At 55.1% G+C, this 19,866-nt stretch overlaps 2 protein-coding genes across 9 annotated transcripts in view; one reads left to right on the plus strand and one right to left on the minus strand.

The window, feature by feature from the left end:
- The window catches only part of FANCA (FA complementation group A), an 84,334-nt gene extending 75,971 nt beyond the window's left edge, over positions 1 to 8,363 (plus strand). The window contains exons 34-43 of one of the 8 annotated variants that reach the window (XM_064369949.1): positions 558 to 617; positions 760 to 864; positions 1,845 to 1,957; positions 3,908 to 4,046; positions 6,070 to 6,132; positions 6,837 to 6,942; positions 7,397 to 7,469; positions 7,649 to 7,805; positions 7,939 to 8,031; positions 8,188 to 8,363. In XM_064369949.1, coding sequence (XP_064226019.1) covers positions 558 to 617; positions 760 to 864; positions 1,845 to 1,957; positions 3,908 to 4,046; positions 6,070 to 6,132; positions 6,837 to 6,942; positions 7,397 to 7,469; positions 7,649 to 7,805; positions 7,939 to 8,031; positions 8,188 to 8,295 — 1,017 coding nt within the window. In that variant the 3' untranslated portion in view covers positions 8,296 to 8,363. Of the gene's footprint in view, positions 1 to 557; positions 618 to 759; positions 865 to 1,844; positions 1,981 to 3,907; positions 4,047 to 6,069; positions 6,133 to 6,836; positions 6,943 to 7,396; positions 7,806 to 7,938 lie in introns of those variants that run through there. The other 7 variants (XM_064369948.1, XM_064369950.1, XM_064369952.1 and 4 more) reach the window with 7 other exon arrangements.
- On the minus strand, positions 8,327 to 19,837 carry ZNF276 (zinc finger protein 276). The gene is made up of 11 exons (XM_021671006.2): positions 19,817 to 19,837; positions 18,882 to 19,182; positions 18,535 to 18,581; positions 18,009 to 18,458; positions 16,058 to 16,136; positions 14,571 to 14,654; positions 11,424 to 11,534; positions 11,279 to 11,354; positions 10,866 to 10,983; positions 8,992 to 9,091; positions 8,327 to 8,919 (listed from the first exon to the last, which is right to left on the minus strand). Exons 2-11 carry the CDS (start codon positions 19,163 to 19,165, stop codon positions 8,649 to 8,651), a joined length of 1,620 nt encoding a protein of 539 aa, XP_021526681.2. The 5' UTR covers positions 19,166 to 19,182; positions 19,817 to 19,837; the 3' UTR covers positions 8,327 to 8,648.
- Positions 19,838 to 19,866: the final 29 nt, after the last annotated feature.

Genomic DNA, 19,866 nt, shown 5'->3' on the forward strand with positions numbered 1-19,866 from the left:
GCTGGTATTACAGCTGTAAGCCACCGTGCCCCAGCTTGTGTAGCACTTTAAAATGTGACAACGAAAGCAGAGGAGATGAGACCAGTGGAAGCTTTAAGAAAATCACTATGGTTTCCTTTGAATTCTTATGAAAGGATGTTTTTCGGAAAGCTCTCAGAATGGCACGTGACAGCACACAGACAGGAAAACACCGTGGACAGCACTTGGTTAGCGAAGGACAGAGGAACCAGAGGATGGCTGGGCAGTGGTGTTACTGTCCTCGGCAATCAGAGATCTGGGCCCCAGTGCTTCCCTGTCCCTGTAGCCACTTGTGCTTCCCTGCCTTCTGGAGCATATAGACTGTTTGGGCTGCGGGAGCTGGCTGCACAGGGAAGGTGTTAAGTTTCAGGACAGCATGGCCAGGGCTCCAGGCCAGGTCAGACAGGTGTGCCATCCATGGTCGCCTCTGCCAAGCCTCAGGGAGTGTTTTTCTCACAACCGAACCCTCCCAGCAGCCTCTCTGCACGCTGGTCTCACCTCTACCTGTGGCCTTTTTCTTGCCTTGAACTCTTTTACAGAGAAACATCTGCTCCCACAGAGGTGCCCTGACGCAGGACATCACTGCCCACTTCTTCAGGGTAAGCCGGTCCCTCAGCCCCTCCCATGGCCTTCTCAGCACCCTGTGGGTAGATCCTCCTATCAGGGTCCTGCAGGTTCTGGCACTCTGCTGATCATGGGTCCTGGCAAACCGCTGAGCTTCTGGTGTGTTCTCTCCTGCAGGGGCTCCTGAACGCGAGTCTGCGGAGCAGAGACCCTTCTCTGATGGTCGACTTGATGTTGGCCCAGTGCCAGACGAAATGCCCCTTAATTTTGACCTCTGCTCTGGTAGGCCAGCTGTCTTCTCAGATGTTTTGCTTTGGGCATGAGTGGGAGACTGTGTGGCTGCCTCTGGCTCTTCTCCAGCTCTTTTCCATCTCGCGTGTTATAATCCCAGAGAAAACTGTGTCAGGAGACTCCGAGGCCACAGTTAAAGATGTCAGCTCCCAGCAGATCAGGGTCGAGCGTCCCGAGTTCCCACAACTGTCCCAGCCCCCACCGCAGACGCCGTGGGAACCCTCATGACTTTTCCACTGTGGACCCCGCTCAGACCCCATGGGCACCTTTGTGTCCATTTGTGCGTGGGGCTTGTTGGTTCACGGTTTTGGGTTACACGTTGGCTGGAGGCTGTTGGTGGCTGCCTGTGCTCCCTCATGAGCGTGTAACTGTGGCCCACTTGCGCCTGACTATGGAATTCGGAGCAGAGACTTCACCTCAGTTCCCGCCAGAGCTCACAGGCTCCCCTAACATCCCGGGGTCCCGGGCATGGGGGAAGAGGCAGCGCTTTCCTCACTACCTCGGCGGCTCACGTAGTCCTGAAGACTCGTCATCGGGGACGTGTGAGGGCTTTTTTCTTCCAGGAGCACAGCATGTTCCCCACGGAGCTCCTCACGTAGGCTGACGTTTCCCCTGAGTTGTAGCTCAGTTGGTGGAATTCACTAGAAATAAACTCTTCTGTATTTAGAATGCCAGCTCTCAGCTGAGGACGTCCAAGGACAAGGCAGGCCCAGCTCAGGGGCGGTGTGGTTGCTTCACTGCTGTGCCAGGCCAGGCTCTTCCTTTTCCTAATTCCCCTTCTTCCGCGAGTGTGGGTAATCATGCCTCATAGAACAGTGTGGACCCTTCATTGAGGTAAAAGATACTGTCTTTGGAGTTCCAAAGCGAAGGGCGAGTGTGGGCCCATGGTGGCTGGTAGGAGCGCTGGGGGCTCGTCGTGGCTCTGGCATCTCAGCCGCCCTCATCTGTGTCCTGGTGCTGTCTCTCTGTAGTTGTGGTGGCCGAGCCTGGAGCCTGGGCTGCTCTGCCAGTGGAGGAGACGCTGCCAGAGCCCACTGCCCCGGGAGCTGCAGAGGCTGCAAGAAGGCCGGCAGTTTGCCAGCGAGTACGTGTGGGTGGCCGCACCAGGTGTGCATGCCTAGATGCACTTTGGGACCTGCTCGGTGTTGTCCCCGGACACCCTAGGTTGCTTGAGAGAAGGGGCATGGGCAGCCTCTCGTGGGAGCAGGGAGAAAAGAACAGCTGTCGTGATGGCGGGCACCTGTAATCCTAGCTACCCGGGAGGCTGAGGTAGGAGAATCGCTTGAACCCAGGAGGTAGAGGTTGCAGTGGGCTGAGATCACACCACTGTACTCCCGTAAGTAATACAGCGAGCCTCAGTCTTGGGAAAAAAATAACAAAACCAGCCTCTGGCAGGCCCCTGTCTGAGTGAGGAGCTCGAGAATGATTCCTTCCCACCTGCTCCCCACTTCCTCTTACATCTAACGTGGGCTCCCAGAGTCAGCCTCGTGCTGGCAGGGTCACTGTCGTTGGGACCTCAAGGTGCAGATTCTCAACCTACTCTGACCTGTGGACCCCAGTCCCATATTCATGGGCCCTTGCAAACTGCTGAGCTCTTGGTGCATTCTAGACTAAACCAACCTCCTGGGGGACGACAGAGGTGATGGCCACTGCACCTGCTGAATCTGGGTGCGTGTTCTTAGGGAGTCGCAGAGGATATTGCTAGTCCCAATCCAGCCTCCTCTGAGAACACCATCCTTTGTCACTATTTTGAGTCTCTGATGCCACACTGGGTCCCCTCAGGATTCAGCTGCTCACAGTCTGCTTATGAAACAGAAGCGCTGGGAATGGTGGCGCATACCTGTAATCCCAGCACTTTGGGAGGCCAAAGCAGGTGAATCACCTGAGGTCAGGAGTTTGAGACCAGCCTGGCCAACATGGTGAAACTCCATCTCTACTAAAAATGAAATTAGCTGGATGTGGTGGCGGGCGCCTGTAGTCCCAGGTACTCGGGAATGTGGCAGGAAAATTGTTTGACCTGGGAGGCGGAGGTTGCAATGAGCTGAGACGACACTCCAGCCTGTACAAGAATGAAACTCCCTCAAGTGATCCGCCCGCCTTGACTTCCCAAAGTGCTGGGATTAAAGCGTGAGTCACCACACCTGGCCTTGTTTTGGTGTTTTGAGATTGAGTCTCACTGTGTTGCCCAGGCTGGTCTTGAACTCCTGGGCTTAAGTGATCCTCCCAAAGTGTTAAGACTACAGGCGTGAGCCACGACGCCCAGCTTATTTGATGTTTCTTAAGCCACAGCATCATGTTTCATTAATTTACTGCCAATTTTGTCTTTTGGAGGTGAAATTTCGCTCTGTCGCCTAGGCTGGAGTGCAGTGACGCCATCTCAGTTCACAGCAACCTCCACCTTCCAGGTTCAGGCGATTCTTCTGCCTCAGCCTCCTCAGTAGCTGGGATTACAGGCACCCACCGTCACTCCTGGCTAATTTTTGTATTTTCAGTAGAGATGGGGTTTCATGTTGGTCAGGCTGATCTCGAATCCCAAACTCCTGACCTTGTGATCTACCTGCCTCAGCCTCCCGAAGTGCTGGGATTATAGGTGTGAGCCATGGTGCCCAGTCTCCTGCCAATTTTTTAACTGGCTGGAAAACTGTCAGACACCACAGTGGGGTCAGAGCCGGGTGGTCCTTTGTTCTCTGTTCTAGGAGGGAATGCCTGATCCAGTCACAGGGCCAGCCATGGGGAACTGAGGGAACTGAGGTCTCTTATTCTAAAACTTAGGCAGCTGGGGCCCTAGAACACAGGGCAAGGTGGACAGTAGGAGCTGTGGGGGCAGCACCAGCACCTGCCCAGACTCTCAGGTGGACCTGAGGTGCGCAGGGATGCAGACCTCGTTTCCGATGGCCTGATAACCTTCTGTATCCTCTGATAGAAAGGCAAGCCCCAAAGGTGTACAGGAAGCATTGTGACAGTGGGGAATGAGGACTTGGTGTCTGTGGTGTGGCTGTAAAGCCCTGCAGTGACCACCTTCTCTCTGTTCCAGTTTCCTCTCTCCCAGTGCCACCCCCCAGGCACCCAACCCAGCCTGGCTCTCGGCTGCTGCACTGTACTTTGCAATTCAACAAGTCGGGGAAGAAAACGTCAGGACCCAGCTCAAAAAGTTGGACTGCGAGAGAGAGGAGGCAAGATACGAAATTCTTTTCTTTTCTTCTCTCGCAAGCTTGGTTTTAGTCAGTGCTGTTTCTCTGGGTTTGCCTGATGAACTGTGTTTTTCTAATGACAAATACGAGGCTTGGAGTTCTTGTCACATTATTTGGAAATAAAAAAGACTGAGTCTCAAGTTTAGTAAAAATAATACGTTTCATTTTTTAAAATGCTTCTATCTGCTTATTTTTGAGACAAAGTCTCACTCTCTTGCCCAGGCTGGAGTGCAGTGGTGCAACCACAGCTCACTGAAGCCTCTTTCTCCTGGGCTCAGGCCATCCTCCAACCTCAGCCTCTGAAGTAGCTGGGACAACAGGTGTGTACCACCATGCCCAGCTAAGTTTTTTAATTTTTTTAAGAGATGAGAGGGTCCCAAAGAGAGAGATGAGGGTCTCTAGGCCGGGTGCGATGGCTCACACCTGTAATCTCAACATGTTTGGAGGCACCGAGGTGGGCAGATCACTTGAGGTGAGGAGTTCGAGACCAGCTTGGCCAACATGGTGAAACCCTGTCTCTACTAAAAATAAAAAAATTAGCTGGGCTTGGTGGCACATGCCTGTAATCCTATAGCCTGTAAAACTACTCGGGAGGCTAAGGCAGGAGAATCTCTTGAACCTGGGCGGCAGAGGCTACAGTGAGCCAAGATCCTGTCCCTGCCCTGTAAGCCTGGGTGATAGAGCAAGACTGTCTCCAAAAAATAAAAAGAAAAAAGAAAACGCCGGGCACAGTGGCTCATGCCTGTAATCCCAGCTCTTTGGGAGGCTGAGGTGGGCGGATCACCTGAGGTCGGGAGTTCGAGACCAGCCTGACCAACATGGAGAAACCGCATCTCTACTAAAAATTCAAAATTAGCTGGGCGTGGTGGTGCACGCCTGTAATCCCAGCTACTCAGGAGGCTGAGGCAGGAGAATTGTTTGAACCCAGGAGGTGGAGGTTGCAGTGAGCCGAGATCATACCACTGCCCTCCAGCCTGGGCAAGAACAAAACTCCATCTCAAAAAAATAAATAAGGGAGATGGTGGGGGGCGTTTCACTCTGTTGCCCAGGCTTGAGGTGCTTTTATTTAGACTATTTTTATCTTCATCACAGCCCAGTGTGAAGCCATCAGTCAAGTGGTGTCTTCTTTGTTAATGCTGCTGGAGCCTTAATTCTTGTGCTGAGGGAGTCCCAGATAAGCTTGCAGTGAGACAGCTCAGAGCTGGGGTGCTGGGGACAAGTGGCAGAAAGGATGGGACTCTCTAGCCATAGGTATGGGGAAAGGAGCGGAAGAAAAGGCTGCTCCGAATTCCAGTCCAGGGACCATGCTGGACTCACACCCAGTGCCCACCTGATTGCGGCACCCTGGAAAGCCTGACTGCCCCTGCCAGGCCAGTGACACCCACATGGCCCTCCGTGTAGGGAGCCAGGGGTGGTGTGGGTACAACAGGAACTGAAGGTAGCATCCCCCAAGAGAGCTGGAGTCAGCAGTCCCCTGTGCCCAGCCCGTGGTCAACACAGGCTCTGCGTCAGCATGCTACTTAGAAAGCTGGGTCCACGGCACAGCCAAAGGTTTTGGTGATTTTAACAACCCTCCAGGAGTTAGGGTTCTTCTGAGGATGTCTTCAGGTTGCCCGTGGACTTTTGTTAGAAGGAATTTTAGTGGCTCCACAGCCTTGAGGCCCTACTGTGCAGAGAGGACAGTGTCCACAGATACCTGCCCAGTCAGGCCCTGGGTGAGGATGGAGGCTGTGGGTTTAACTCCAAGGATTGGGACCCCACACAGCCAAGGAGTCTGCAGCACCCCCGCTTTCTGACTGTGTCTAAAGGCAAGTGTGAAATGACCCAGTCAGTAGTAATTCTTGATTAAGCTCTCTCTTTAAAAGTGACTGGAAAGTTTTCTTTTCTAAGATCCACTTAAAGGATTTATGGCCTAGATGTAAAAGATTCAGTTAAAGAGAAATGTAATTGCAATCACAGTACAGGTCATTTTAATGTAATAATATGTGCACATTTTTCTTTGCAGCTGTTGGTTTTCCTTTTCTTCTTCTCCTTGATGGGCCTGCTCTCGTCACATCTGACCCCAAATGTAAGTCAGACCTTACCAACTAAGGTGTCCTTCCCTGCTGTGGACCAGGCAGGGGCTCCAGGCAGCCAGTTTCCAAGTCAGGGTTTCCATAGTAGCTCAGGAGCTCCCTGTGTTTGCAGAAGTATGAGAATTCCCAGGCCGTGGGCTTTTTTTTTTTTTTTTTTTGATACAGAGTCTCGCTCTGTTACCCAGGTTGGACTGCAGTGGCACAGTCTTGACTCACTGCAATTTCTGCCTCCTGGATCCAAACTATTCTCCTTCCTCAGCCTACTGAGTAGCTGTCTAGGATTATAGGCATGTGCCGTGATGCCCAGCTAATTTTTGTATTTTTAGTAGAGACCAAGTTTCACCATGTTTCCAGGCTGGTCTTGAACTGCCCTCAGTGATCTGCCACCCCACCCCCGGCCTTTCAGGGTGTTGGATCACAGGCGCGAGCCACTGCATCCGGCCCGTGGGCCTTTCTTTTCACATCGATTTCAGGATGTGGTACAGTGGCCTGGCGTGTGAGCACCTGAGGTTCCTGGCCTCCTCCTGAGCCCCTTCTGTCCAAAGGCCCCCGTGGTATCTTCTATAGGTTGTCACCAGTTCTAGGACTTTGAGTAAGCAGAGGGGAAATGCCTTCTGTGCGGAGGGCCATACTCCCCTATACCCTCGTGAGCACAGCAGGTCGGCCATTCTCAGGGTTCCTCTCGCACGGTTTGCAGAGCGCCCCGGGCCCACTAAAAGCTTTAGATGTTTGTGCCGCAGTCCTCGAGTGTTTAGAGAAGAGGAAGATATCCTGGCTGGCGCTCTTTCAGTTGACAGAGAGTGGTAAGAAAAACACGGAGCACTGCTCTTTTCAGAGGCAACTTTCAAATGGTTAAGAACGAGCCCTCCTTGAGGTTCGCTTTGCAAATTCATTTTTGTGAGTTTATCCTCTTGCTTAGTTGATAAGCTCCATTTTAGTTGGGACAGATTAAGTACAAACTTGTTTAAAGCAGTAAGATAAATTTACCGGTTCACTGGTCAGCCCTAGGACTCACAGGCCTGTTGTGGAAACTGCCTCACTCTGCCCCACATCCCCACTCTCCTGCTGGAGGGCGACTCCCCCATCTTCTCCCAACTGCTGACAGGTGCCCAGGTGTCCTCAGCTTGGGCTCTTCGCCCCACACCATCACCGTAGCCAGGCCTCCTAGAGCACACGTCCCGACCCTAGGGGTGTCCCCCAGCACTGCTAATAGGCAGAGATGTCCAGAATTGTCCGAATCACCTCTTGGTGTTGCAGACACCAGGCTGGGGTGCCTCCTCCGCGTGGCCCCGGATCAGCACACCAGGCTGCTGCCTTTCGCCTTCTACAGGTAACTACACAGCCATGTGTGGTCAGGGAGGGGGCAGTGTTTCCCAGACCCCTATCTTAGGCCCTCTGGGTCCCAAAGGTTGTCTGTGCCTCTGCCCCACCGATGAGCAGGTATCTCCTGACATCACCTGCGACCTTTCCAGCGGTCTTAGCCACCTGTCACCATGTCTTTACCTCTAGTCTTCTCTCCAGCTTCCACGAAGACGCAGCCATGAGGGAAGAGGCCTTCCTGTGTGTCGCTGTCGACATGTACCTGAAGCTGGTCCAACTCTTCGTGGCTGGGGATACGAGCACAGTTTCACCTCCAGCTGGCAGAAGCCTGGAGCTCCAGGGTCAGGCAGGTGCAGGGGCCAGTCCCATCTCCAGGGGAGCTCCCCCGACCTGAGGTGCAGCATGCAGATGGTAGGGGACATACCAACCCTGTCTCAGTATGCCTGCCAAGCTGTGATTTTGCCTGTTACTCTCTTTAGGACAATCCTGTTGATCTGATAACAAAAGCTCGCCTTTTTCTGCTGCAGTTAATACCTCGGTGCCCGAAAAAGAACTTCTCACACATAACAGAGGTAATGTCAAGATGCCCACCTTGGGGACATGAGAAGTCCCAGCCGCCTGGGCCATGTGCCCGCCTGGCAGGCATGACTCCGCTGTCCTACCAGCACCCCTCCCTTGTGGTCTGAGAGCCATTGGGCGGCATGGGCTGACTACCTGCTCTCTCCCAGCTGCTGGCTGATCGTGGGGACTGCGACCCAGAAGTAAGCGCTGCCCTCTGGAGCAGGCAGCAGCCTGCCCCTGACACTGACCTGTACCAGGAGCCTCATTTCTTCTGACAGGACCTGCCAGTGCACACCAGCCCTGCTCCTTTGTAAATAATTTATTACATAAAGTGTAACATGGAGCTCTTGTTGCACTAAAAAGTGGGTTACGAATCTTGATTGCTTTAGTGGGGAAAAGGAATCCAGTATTTATAAACTGTCTGGCCCAAGTCACTTCAGTGTTTGTAGGAAAATAAGCCACTGGTCCCAGAGCGGAGAAAGGCTACTTGAGCTGTACACCAAGCCCGCCTCCACCACCAAAGGCGGGCACATCCTCTGACCCTCCTACATGGCTTCACAGGAAGGGTGAGGCTGACACGGCCCCTGCAGAGTCCAGGCTGCTACAGGTCCCATCCTCACTGCTGTCCTCAGGTGGGTTCGGGCTTCACCGCCTGGCCCTCTGTGGTTCCAGAGGGGCTAGGTGGCCTGGGGGGTGGCTCTGCCTCCAGGGGCAGGGCCTTGTCCTGGGTCTGTGTGAGCGGGTGCACCATGGACATATGCACGTTGAGGTTGTGGGCCTTCTCAAACCGCCGGCCACACTGGTCACAGGCAAAGTCCAGCTCAGTCTCAGCCTTGTGTTTGGTCATGTGGTACTTGAGGGACGCCCGCTGCCTGCACTGGAAACCACAGACCTCACACCTGAGGGACAGAGGCAGGTGAGAAGGTGCCTGGGTCAGCCACAGCCCTGGGGCGGGCCTGGCTCACACTTACTGCAAAGGCTTGGCTCCTGAATGTCGCATCTGGTGGACGAGGAGGTGCTTCCGCTGCTTGAAGGTCTGTCCACACTCGTCACAGATGTAGTTCCGCACCTCTGAGAGAACAGACTGCAGTGAGCACAGGCCCCTGATGCTCCAACTGCTTGGTGGGCGCGGCGATGTGGGGAATGACGGTCTAAAACATCACAGCTGGGAGGATCACGCTTCAACATGTAGCAGGCACAAGCAAGGGGCCTCTGAGGCCTAATTTATTAGTAAGACCTTTAAATTGCTTGACAGGACCGTCACATGGCTAGTCATCAACCAGGTACATTTAAGGACGGTTTTTAAAGGAACTTCAAAAGCCACCTATTTCCTTGAGCACAAATTCTTGAAGCTGTGAGAGGGGCTGTACCCAGGGTGTGGGAGAGACCCCGGTGGCATGCATGTCTGTACTCGCTCTGGAATCTTTCTCACACGCTTCTTCCTCCACAAACCCCATGTGTGGACATGCACACTCGCTGACCCTGTGCTGTCCACGTATCTGTCAAGCCTGAAACAGCTGCGCAAGACAGACTTTGTTGAGGTAAACTTTACCCTGAGGTTTTACTCTATGCTGTTCCACTTCAAAAAAGAAAAGTCTTGCTTACCCAGTTGCCCAGGCTGGGGTGCAGTGGTACAATAATGGCTCACTATAGCCTCGAACCCCCAGACTTAACTGATCTCTTGCCTCAGCCTCCCAGCTACACCCTGCTAATTAAAAAGAATTAGGGGCCTGGGCCCGGTGGCTCACACCTGTAATCCCAGCACTTTGGGAGGTCGAGGCGAGCGAATCACCTGAGGTCAGGAGTTACTAGCCTGGCCAACATAGCAAAACCCGCCTCTCTACTAAAAAAAAAAAAAATCATGGCATCGGGTGCCTATAATCTTAACTACTCAGGAGGGGACGCTGAGACAGGAGAATCACTTGAAGCAGGGAGGCGGAGGTTGCAGTGAGCTAAGATACTGCGACTGTACTCCAGCCTGGGCAATAGTTAGACTCTTATCTCAATCGATAAATAATAATAAAACTTTTGGTAGAGATGGGGCCTCACTATGTTGCCCAGGCTGGTCTCCAACTCCTGGCCTCAAACAGTCTTCCTGCCTCAGCCTCCAAAATGTTGAGATTACAGGCGTAAGCCACCACACCCAGCCTGACGTCACGTGCAGTCTGAAGAACCAAAGCCAAGGAACTAGTGCCATCAGGAGAGATGGGGGAGAACACCCAGCAGAGTAACAGAAATCACCAACATGTCAGCTGACAGGAAAATGGTTTCACTGAAATCCACAAGGAGATGATCCAGCAATAAAAATAAATCCTAATGAGAAAATACTTTCTGCAATAAATTGTTCTTTAAAAACCTCAAAACCAAGCAAAACTATGTATTTAGGGATCAATATACAGTTGTCCTCAGCTGCTTCCTCAGGGGAGCTCGGGCTTCACCAAGGACCCCCCTTAATACCAAACACCCCCACAGAACCTGCACATAGGAAAACGCAGCCCTCTGTATACCGTGGATTTGAGTTCCTGACCACAGGTAGATGGGTGCACGCAGTTCACCAAGACCAGGCTGGCCAACATGGTGAAACCCTGTCTCTACTAAAAAGCTAGCTGGGCTTTGTGGCAGGTACCTGTAATCCCAGGTACTTGGGCAGCTGAGGTGGGAGAATCACTTGAACTCGGGAGGCAGAGGTTGCAGTGAGCTAAGATCACACGACTTTATAGCCTTCATCTACCTACGTGACTCATGAGCACCCGAGGCCTTTGGCCACCTGCCCGTGACCCTCAACTCCCGGGGCAGGGCTGGGGATCTGCAGAGTGGAAAGCAGGCCACGTGTCCCTGGCAGTACCTGTATGGATGAGCTTCACGTGGCGCTGCAGGTAGCGGTCGATCATGAAAACCTTGTTGCAGCCAGGGTGGGGGCAGGGCCGCTCCCGGACCTCCTCGTGGTGCTCCTTGATGTGCTTCTGCAGAAGAGACTCAGTGAGAGCCTCAGCCTCACCTGGGCCAAGCCCCACGGGCCCTCGGGTTCATGGCTGACCCCCGCAGAAGGCAGGCAGCTACACCACTGGCTCCACAGCTCCACAGCTTCACTCTAAGAAACTTCTGGACCCCCAGGGGGTGTCTCCAATCAAAGTCTGGCCCCACACCTACCCCCGGGGATGTTGCCATTAGTCTAGGTCAGGAGCATCCTTGGGCACAAGTCTGAGTCAGGTCACACTGACAGCTGCTAGGCCCTGGTCAGGCACCGCCACTGCTCACCTTCATGCCGTCAGCGCCTCGGTACACGGCCGTGCAGCCCTGGTAAGGACACTTGTAGATGGTGGGAAGCTCCTCCCTGGAATGAAAACCAAGCATGAAGCCTCAGTCCCGACAGGTGGGGCAAGCCCCGCACTCCAGGCCTCACCTCTCACAACGAAGCTTCTTCTTCCACCCCGGCTTGGGTCCGGGCTTCTTCCGAATTCTCGGTTCTTCAGACTTCTTGGCTTCTTTGCTTTCAGTCTTCTTACCAGAGACCCTGAAAAAAAGAGGTTCCTAGGTTCAGTGGCTTCTGATCTCTATTTGCAAACATTTCTTGTCTGTCCTCCAACATGAGAGGGTTTTTCTGAAGCTTCCCTGACTGAGTTGCTTCCGTGCTGACTAGCCCCCAAATCTAACCGTAGCCACGGAAGGCAGAGCGACTCTGGCCAGGAGGCCTCAGGAGCAAACATAGCAGAAGGCCAGGGAGCAGGGCACAAGTTCATGGAGCGACCTGCTTGCTACAGGGGTAAGTTCTCAGAATTGAAGCTTCACCCCGTTCTACATGTAAAACCCAAAACTGGAGCTATCAGGAAAGACGGCACATCAGGGATGCTCTAGGGGCCACTCCTTACTAAAATGACCTTACGCGAGAAAAGAGCTCAGAATCCACTCTCAAAACGTGAGAGCCTGATTCCAAGCTCAAGGCACCTAGGCAGGGCTTCAGAGGAAGAGGTGCTGTTCCCCCAGGAAGCACACGCTGAGCAGCTGCCACCCCCATTCCTCAGCTCTGCCTCCGCTGCTGGGAGCCCAGCCTGTGTTCCTGGAGCTGCTGGCTGGGGCCATGGTGGGCAGGAGACCTTGTCCTCCAAAACTTTAGCGCCGTGCATTTTAGTTGGTCTGGCAAGTCCGTGAAGGGCCAGCAAATGCAGCAGCTTCCCGTGTGTGTGTATGTCGGAGACTTAAAGGGGGATAGGGTTGTGTTTGCTTTTTGGATCCAGAAAATTAAGGAAATCTGTGTCAGGAACAAAAGGGAAATTCTTCACCATGATAAAGCCTCAACGTGAAAAACCCACAGCAGCCATCACACTCGATGCTGAAAGACTAAAAGCTCTTCCTCTAAGATCAGGAAGAAGACAAGGATTATCTCACCGCTGTTACTCAGCACAGTACCTGGAGACCCTAGCCAGAGTAACTGGGCAAGAAAAAAAAACACTTGAAGAAAAATTGTCTGTATTGACAAATGACATGACCTTGTATGTAGAAAACCCTAAAGATCGACAGACAAAAAAACCCAACAAATGATTAGAGCAAAGCGGCAGAGTCCAAAGGCCACGCACAAAACCCAGTTATGCTTCCATATACTATCAATGAACAATCGCAAAAGGAAAGTCAGAAAACTGATGCACAATAGCATCAAAAAGCAATTCACGCTGCAGTGGCTCACGCTGGTAATCGCAGCGCTTTGGGAGGCCGAGGTGGGAGGACAGCCTGACGCACAGGGCTGCTATCAGCCGTGACGGTGCCGTGAGACCCTGTCTCTAACTGCCCTTCTCCTTAAAGAGTGCACTGAAAAGGACTGTGATGACGTACTGCTGCCCCTTCTCTCCCTGACCCTAATAACTGTTTTTCGTGACCTAGCCACATGTCCCTCCACCTGCCCTGCCTTGTTTGAGTGACTGGCACGCTGCTCCCACAATGACCGCTTACTTCCTAGGCACAGGAGGCTTCAGACCACCTACGGCCTCTGTGCCCTTGGGTTTGGGATGGGAGTCCTTGCGGACAGGGGTGGACTGTGCTCAGGCCTCACTGCTGCTTGTCAGTTCTTTCACCACGATGGCAGAGGCCCTGGCCTTCACCACGGGCTGCAGCCAGAGCCCTAATGAACACATCACTGAGGTCTCTTTTCACCTGCCCCCGGCTGAGGACCCAGGTAAGCATGCCTGCTAGAACTCTACGGTCAGCAGCAAGATGACTGCGAGGTGGCACATGGGCTGGGGGCTGTGCAGACACAGTCAGGAGGCCACGTGTGCTTCCACCCAGCCCTGCCTCCTCAACAGAGCAGTTTCCACTCAACTAACCCCTTTTACTAGCGGCCTCTTAAAACATGTCTCCTGTGTCTCTGTTCCAAGGCACATCTTTCCCACACTCCTGGGATTCCAAGGGGCCGGTGATACAGCAGCAGGGGCTCTGCAGGGAAGACCCTCCCCTCCTGAACCTGCCTTGATTTGGAAAAAGGGCTCACCTGTCCCCTTCCCATCCCAGCTCCCAGCCCTCCTCACACCAGTGGCCCCAGACCTTCTGGGCAGCAAGCCACAGACACACATTCTCGGGTGTCCTGGGATTCGGACTCAGCCAGGGGAGGTCACAGGACACGGAGTAGGGGCCCTTCAACAGCAGCCATGATTCCTGGGAACAAACCTGAGGGTGGGGACCCCCGGGGCACCTTCTCTAGGCCTGACCAGTTTTCTGTCCATGCTAAGGCCGCTGGAGCTCCCCTGGCTCCATCCCGCCCTCTGCTTCTGATCTCTCTCCAGGCCTCCTACACTCGTTTCTCTTTTCATAACTGAACAGCATCAGGACTTCAGTTAAACAGGCAGGTGACCTCAGTCTTCGATGCAGGGTTCTCTTGGCTGACCATGGTACCCAGAGTTGCCAGCCCTCTGGATCTTTGTTTTGGACTGTGAAATGCTAAGGAAAGGGACTGGGTCAGCCACTAACTACCTGGGAGTGTTCTGGGTACTCCTGGGTACAGGGTTGCAAAGAAACAGCATAAGTGAAAAGCAGCCCTCACTATCAAGGCCTGTGTCCTAACTGAAGAGAGAAAACGTAAATCCCCAAAACACAAGGTCAAAACAAGGTCACGGAAGTGATTCAACAACAAAGTGAGCCATGGCTGCCTGGCGAGGGAGGTCAATGACAGGGTCAGAGCTGGGAGGATGACAGATGCTGGGCTGGCGGTTCCAGGGGGACATTGGGGTGAACCCAGAATAGGACTGGCAGAAGGGACGCTGGGTTTTGTCAAAGGGGACCTCTGCCGTCCATTGCTGGGACCCTGAGGCAGTCCTGCCCCGGCCCGCTGGTCACCTCACAGTGCTGAGACAGGCAGCCAGGAGGACCCACCTTCTCACCTGCCCCTCCCGCTGCCTCCCAGCTCACAGATGGAAGCCACATTTGACTGTGCTTGGGAAATCGGCCACAAAGAGTGAACTGAGGGTAGGCACGGCAGGGAGTGGAGGCTCCGCCTCCCCTGCCCCTCCAGTGTTGAGGGGGGTGTCTAGACCACACGTGTGATGCCTCCACCAGACTCACTCACTTCCTTTCTGGGTAAGGCTCGAAGGACTCGTCTGAAGACTGAGCATTTTGCTTCTTGTCGTTTTCATCTTCACTCAGGAAGTCTCTAGGAATTAAGAGAGAATCTTCAGCAAAGCCCTGGGCAGTGACACAAGACTTCCTGCCTAAAGACACCAAGTGGACCCCCATGTCCCACGTTTCAGTTCTTCTGAAATTGTCTTCAGAAATCTAAAATCTCCAAATTTCTAATCCCATTTCCGAACAGAAGGGGCAAACTGGGCTCACAAGCCAGCAATCCCCCACAAGCCAGGCGCTCCAGGCACCTGGACCCTGGACTTGGAAAAAGCCCTTTCCACCGCAGTCCGGAAGGACTATAGGCTTGCAAAGGGGGCTTCCTGATAAGACTCAGAAACCGACCACCTCACCTGCAACTGTGAACCCTTAATGCAGCTGATAGGTTTGCAATCAGCCACTTCTAAGCTCACAAAAGCAGCCGGGTGTGGTGGCTCCCACGTGTAATCCAAGCACTCTGGGAGGCTGAGGGAGGTAGATCACCTGAAGTCAGGAGTTTGAGACCAGCCTGGCCAACATCGTGAAACCCCGTCTCTTATTAAAAACACAAAAATTAGCCGGCCATAGTGGCGCGTGCCTGTAATCCCAGCTCCTTGGAAGGCTGAGGCGGGAGAATTGCTTGTACCAGGGAGGTGGAGTTTGCAGTGGGCTGAGATCGTGCCACAACACTCCAGCCTGGGCAAAAGAGTGACAGTCTAAAAAAGTTCACCAAAGTCTTCATCCGAAAACATGAGTTGCAATTTCATCTCCTGGTGGTCTTGGGGGCAGCCTCAGCCACCCCAGGTACCTGCAGGATTTCATCACTGGACACCCCGCTGGGATTGCCCCCAAAATTGGGCTGTCCTCATTTGGATCAGGTATGTCTGTTTTGCAGCCAAGGTTTACAGAGGAAGCTGGAAAGGGTGTGAACCCCTGTCCGGCACAGCTGCCCTGAGCGCTCCTTGGCTGAGAGGCAGGGGATTCCCAAGGAGCTCACAGACACTGATGGGGTCCCTTCTGAGAAGTCCTGTCCTCCACCACCTCCTCATGAAGCCTCCGCTTCAGGTCACAACACTGTCATATTCAAGGGCTAGAGTCGGGCTTTCTTGACTCTAGAAACATCTAGAGCAAACACAAGACTATAGCTTTAAAGGAGGTAACGGTAGCGGTAGCCAAGGGCTCGGCCACAGGGTGGTTTCAACAAGCTCATTTCTATGCTGCTCTGGGTTAGAAACCCTATCAGGCTCCCTCTGGAGCTGCCCCAGGTCTAGGGGGTCCTGTGGCACCCAGAAAACCACTAATCAGGGACAAGAAGCCTCGGAAGCTCCCCAGCCCCTCCTCTCCTCCCACCTCGAGAGGAGGCACATCCCGACCAGGGCATGGGCAGCCGGCCCCTATGATGGCTGTTTGGTTTGTGAAGGAGAAATTTTAGGCTATTTAAACCCACTCTTCTCTCACCCCTCAGAAAGGTCACTGAACTCGTCTTTTACCCGATCATCCGAGGCTGAAGATGGAACCTGCTTCTCACCCAACTGCCCTGAGAAACAAAGAACAAGGCTCCTGTCACCCACGTGGGACACAGGAAGGCCTCACCTGCAAGGAGGCACGACTTGACTAGAAGGAAGCCTGGGGTCCCCGACCTTCAAGTTTCCCCCACCTTGGCCCCATCCCTGCCACGGGTGCTATGTGGCCTCTGATCCTACCAGCCCCACATCCAGAAGTGCACAGGCAGCAGCAAGCATCAGAACCCCCAGGAGCCGCACACCCAGAAAGCCCAGTTCTTCCACAGACTCAGATCTAGTCCTCCTCACACAGCCTGGACCTGGTGGATGTTCTAGACATTTAAAAAATTACTGTTGTTGGCCAGGCATGGTGGCTCACGCCCGTAATCCCAGCACTTTGGGTGGCCGAGGAGGGCGGATCACCAGAGGTCAGGAGTTGGAGACCAGCCTGACAAACATGGTGAAACCCTGTCTCTACTAAAAATAGAACAAATAGCAGGGCATGGTGGCAGGTGCCTGTAATCCCAGCTACTCAGGCGGCTGAACCGGGAAAAGCGCCTGAACCCGAGGGGCAGAGGTTGCAGTGAGCCACAGTCACAGCACAGTACTACAGCCTGGGCGGTAAGAGTAAGGCTGTCTCAAATAAATAAATAAATATCAGAAAAGTATGGGAAGTTACTTAAAAAAAAAAATTACTGTTCCCTCGGCCGGGTGCAGTGGTTCACGCCTGTAGTCCCAGCACTTTGGGAGGCCGAGGCGAGAGGATCACTTCAAGCCAGGAATTCAAGACCGGCCTGGGCAAAATAACGAGAGCCCCATCTCTACTAAAATAAGTTTTAAAAAAGTATTGTTTTCACTGTACCGCACACAAGTTTAAAAAGCCAAGCAGTTCTAAGATGTGACACTCACAACCCTGCTTCCTCTCTGAGGCCCCTGAGCTACCCCGTCTCATCTGTGCACCCGTATCTAGCTGAGCCATCTCAGGCAGCTGCATGTTTGTTTGTTTGGGACAGTCTTGCTGGAGTGCAGTGGTTCAATCTCAGCTCACTGCAACCTCCACCTCCCAGGCTCAAGTAATTCTCGTGCCTCAGCCTCCAGAGTAGCTGGGATTACAGACACACGCCACCACACCCCGCTAGTTTTTGTGTTTTTAGCAGAGATGGGGTTTCACCATGTTGGCCAGGCTGGTCTTGAACTCCTCACCTCGAGCGATCTGCCCGCCTCAGCCTACCAAAGTGCTGGGATTACAGGTAGCTGCGATTTCTGGGAGCTCCACTGAGGACTCAAGGTCAGAGCTGAGTGCCCAGGTGGGGACAGGTGTGCAGAGCACACGCAGGGCGAGAGGTCGGTGGGAAACTGTCCCCGGCCCTCCTAACACAACGTCCAGGAGCAGCTGCACCAGCCCACGGTGCTGACGGTTCTGGGACCCAAATAAGAGCTCTGTATTTCCCTGAGCCTGTCAGCAGAGAAAGCTGCGCCACACTGGCCCACGCCAGGGTGCCACCAGGCAACTGTCTGAGCGCCAGGAAATGACCTGCAGCTGGCCCAGGGCAGCAGCCACTAAGGCAGTGGCCGCTCTCTCCCCCACGTCCACAGACAAGGCTCCATTATTCTCTCTTCCTCAGTCCCCTCAGCTCCAAGCACAGGCTTAGAGAAAGACTAGATGGCTAATGAACACGTCTCTACAAAAACTGCTGTGAGCTGCGCTCATGAGACAGGCTGGCCACCCCTCCCTGCTCTTTGGATGTGGTGAGCCGCCGCAGGCAGAAGCCCCAAGACCCCCCGGCCCCTTCTGACACCACGCCACAGCCACCACCCAGAGCAGTGGAGACCCATTTTCTGCCGAAAACCCTGCCCCATGGAGGAGCACGGATCCTGGTCTAGCACTGGCATGAGGTGCCTCCTACCTGGGGCCCCACACAGGGGCAGGCTTGGCTGAGGTGGGAAGCCCCGCCTGGGCCCTGCCGGGTTGCTGTCTGAAGGAGGCTGGGCCATGTCTGTGCCGGGCAGGGTCCTGGTCTCAGACCCCACTGGGGTCCCTGTCCCTCTGCCCTGGGAGGTCTGAGGGGCGGCCCCAGGGTTGCAGCCTCGGTGCTGGGGCAGCCGTGGCACCGTCTCCTTGTCCCATGGCCACTTGACCGCCAGCGTACTGTCCAGCAAGAAGGCCTTGCAGCTAGAGCTGGAGTCCATGGTGTAGTCGTGGCCCTGGTCGCAGCCCCACACGGCCTGGATGACGCCACAGTACTCAGAGGACAGCGTCCTCTGAAGGTGGGGCAGGGCCCTGCAGCTGGCCGCATGTCCGTGCACCCACCCCACCAAGCCGTGCAGGCACTGGGGGCTCGATGTGATCAGATCCACTGCAGAGAGTCAACAGAGATGTCAGTTCCACGGCTGGCCGGCACCCAGCCCACCGTCCACCGGGGGAGGACTCACCCAGACACGCTCCCTCCTCTGCCCCTGTTGAGGGCTGGGCACCGACCCTGCAAAGGATCAGTGTGGCCATGAGCAGGACCAGCAGGCGGAGACTCACGGCACTCCCCATACAGGAGCCTCTTGAGGTCTCAAACCTCAGCGGTCCCCACAGGGAACCCTCTCCTCTCCCCTCCCCGCAGCTACTCCCGGCTCGCTCCACACCGGTCCCAGGGTGTTTGCGCTGAGCCAGGCATGGCCCATTCCCCCACCCAGAGGCTCCCGCTGAGGCTCGCCATTGTCCCTCTCTCAGCACGTGTCACTCCACAGTGCTGACGGCCTGAACGTGACCTAAACAGACTAGGGCGTACTTTGCACAAGGCTTCCGGTGGCCCGTCGGGGAGACATTGATCCTCTGCAGGAAGGACTTGAGGAGGCTGTGGCACTGGTAGAACTGGGCGTGGCAGCTCTTGCAGACAAACTGAGATAAGCTGGGGTCCTGGCGGACAGCCACGCCCAGCAGGCGCTGGAAGTCCCTGACGAGGACGCGCTCCCCTGCAGACGGCCTCTCCACGCTGGCTCCAGGCGCCCTGTCGGAGATGCTGCGCAGGCTTCTCGAGGAAAACTTCCCGTGGCAGAGGCGACAGTGCCCCATAGTGACAGCCCGGCCTGCTGCACAGAGCGGCAGGAAATATTAGCAGCAGGCAAAGGAGGAGGCTCCTGAGCGCGGGGTGTCCTGGACTCCAGGTCCGAGCGCCCTGCCCGCATCGCCCTCCGAGCAAGCGGCTCGGGCGCCGGGCTCGCGGCGAGACAGCCGCCCTGTGGGCGATATGGCTGCTGATCCAGGACATCTTCCAAACGGCTCTGAAGGCCGCCAGGGCGAAGCGAGTTCGCCAGTGAAGCCTGGAACTGCACCCTCCTCCCAGCGACCGCGAGACCCGGGGAAGGCGCTGCGCTCTCCAGGAAACGCAGCGGTTTCCTGTCTGCCCAGTGCAGATGCCACCCGCTCCTTTCCTGCTCCCGAGAGGACACGAAGCCGGGGACGGAGACCTGCCCGCGGCGACGGCGCTCCTCACGCCGGGTCCCTTCGGACGGAAAGCGCGGCCGGGGAGGCCAGACCGGCGACGCCAGCGTCACGCAGCGCGATAAAAACGGGGCCGGGCGCGCAGCGCCGAACCAGGAGCAGCCCCGAGTCCGCTGAACGCTCGGCCGGGTGGAGGCGAGGCCGCGCCGGCTTCCGGGCAACTCCGCCCACATGCAGTCCCCGCCGCGACCCCCGCCCGCCACGTCCGGTCCCCGGACACACCTGCCTCGTCCGTGCCGTCCTCGCCCGCGTCCCCGCAGGCCCCCGCCGGG

The sequence above is a fragment of the Aotus nancymaae genome, unplaced genomic scaffold (genome assembly GCF_030222135.1).
Source record: "Aotus nancymaae isolate 86718 unplaced genomic scaffold, 86718_ANA_hifiasm-v0.15.2.pri h1tg000095l, whole genome shotgun sequence".
NCBI classification, from domain to species: Eukaryota; Metazoa; Chordata; class Mammalia; order Primates; family Aotidae; genus Aotus; species Aotus nancymaae.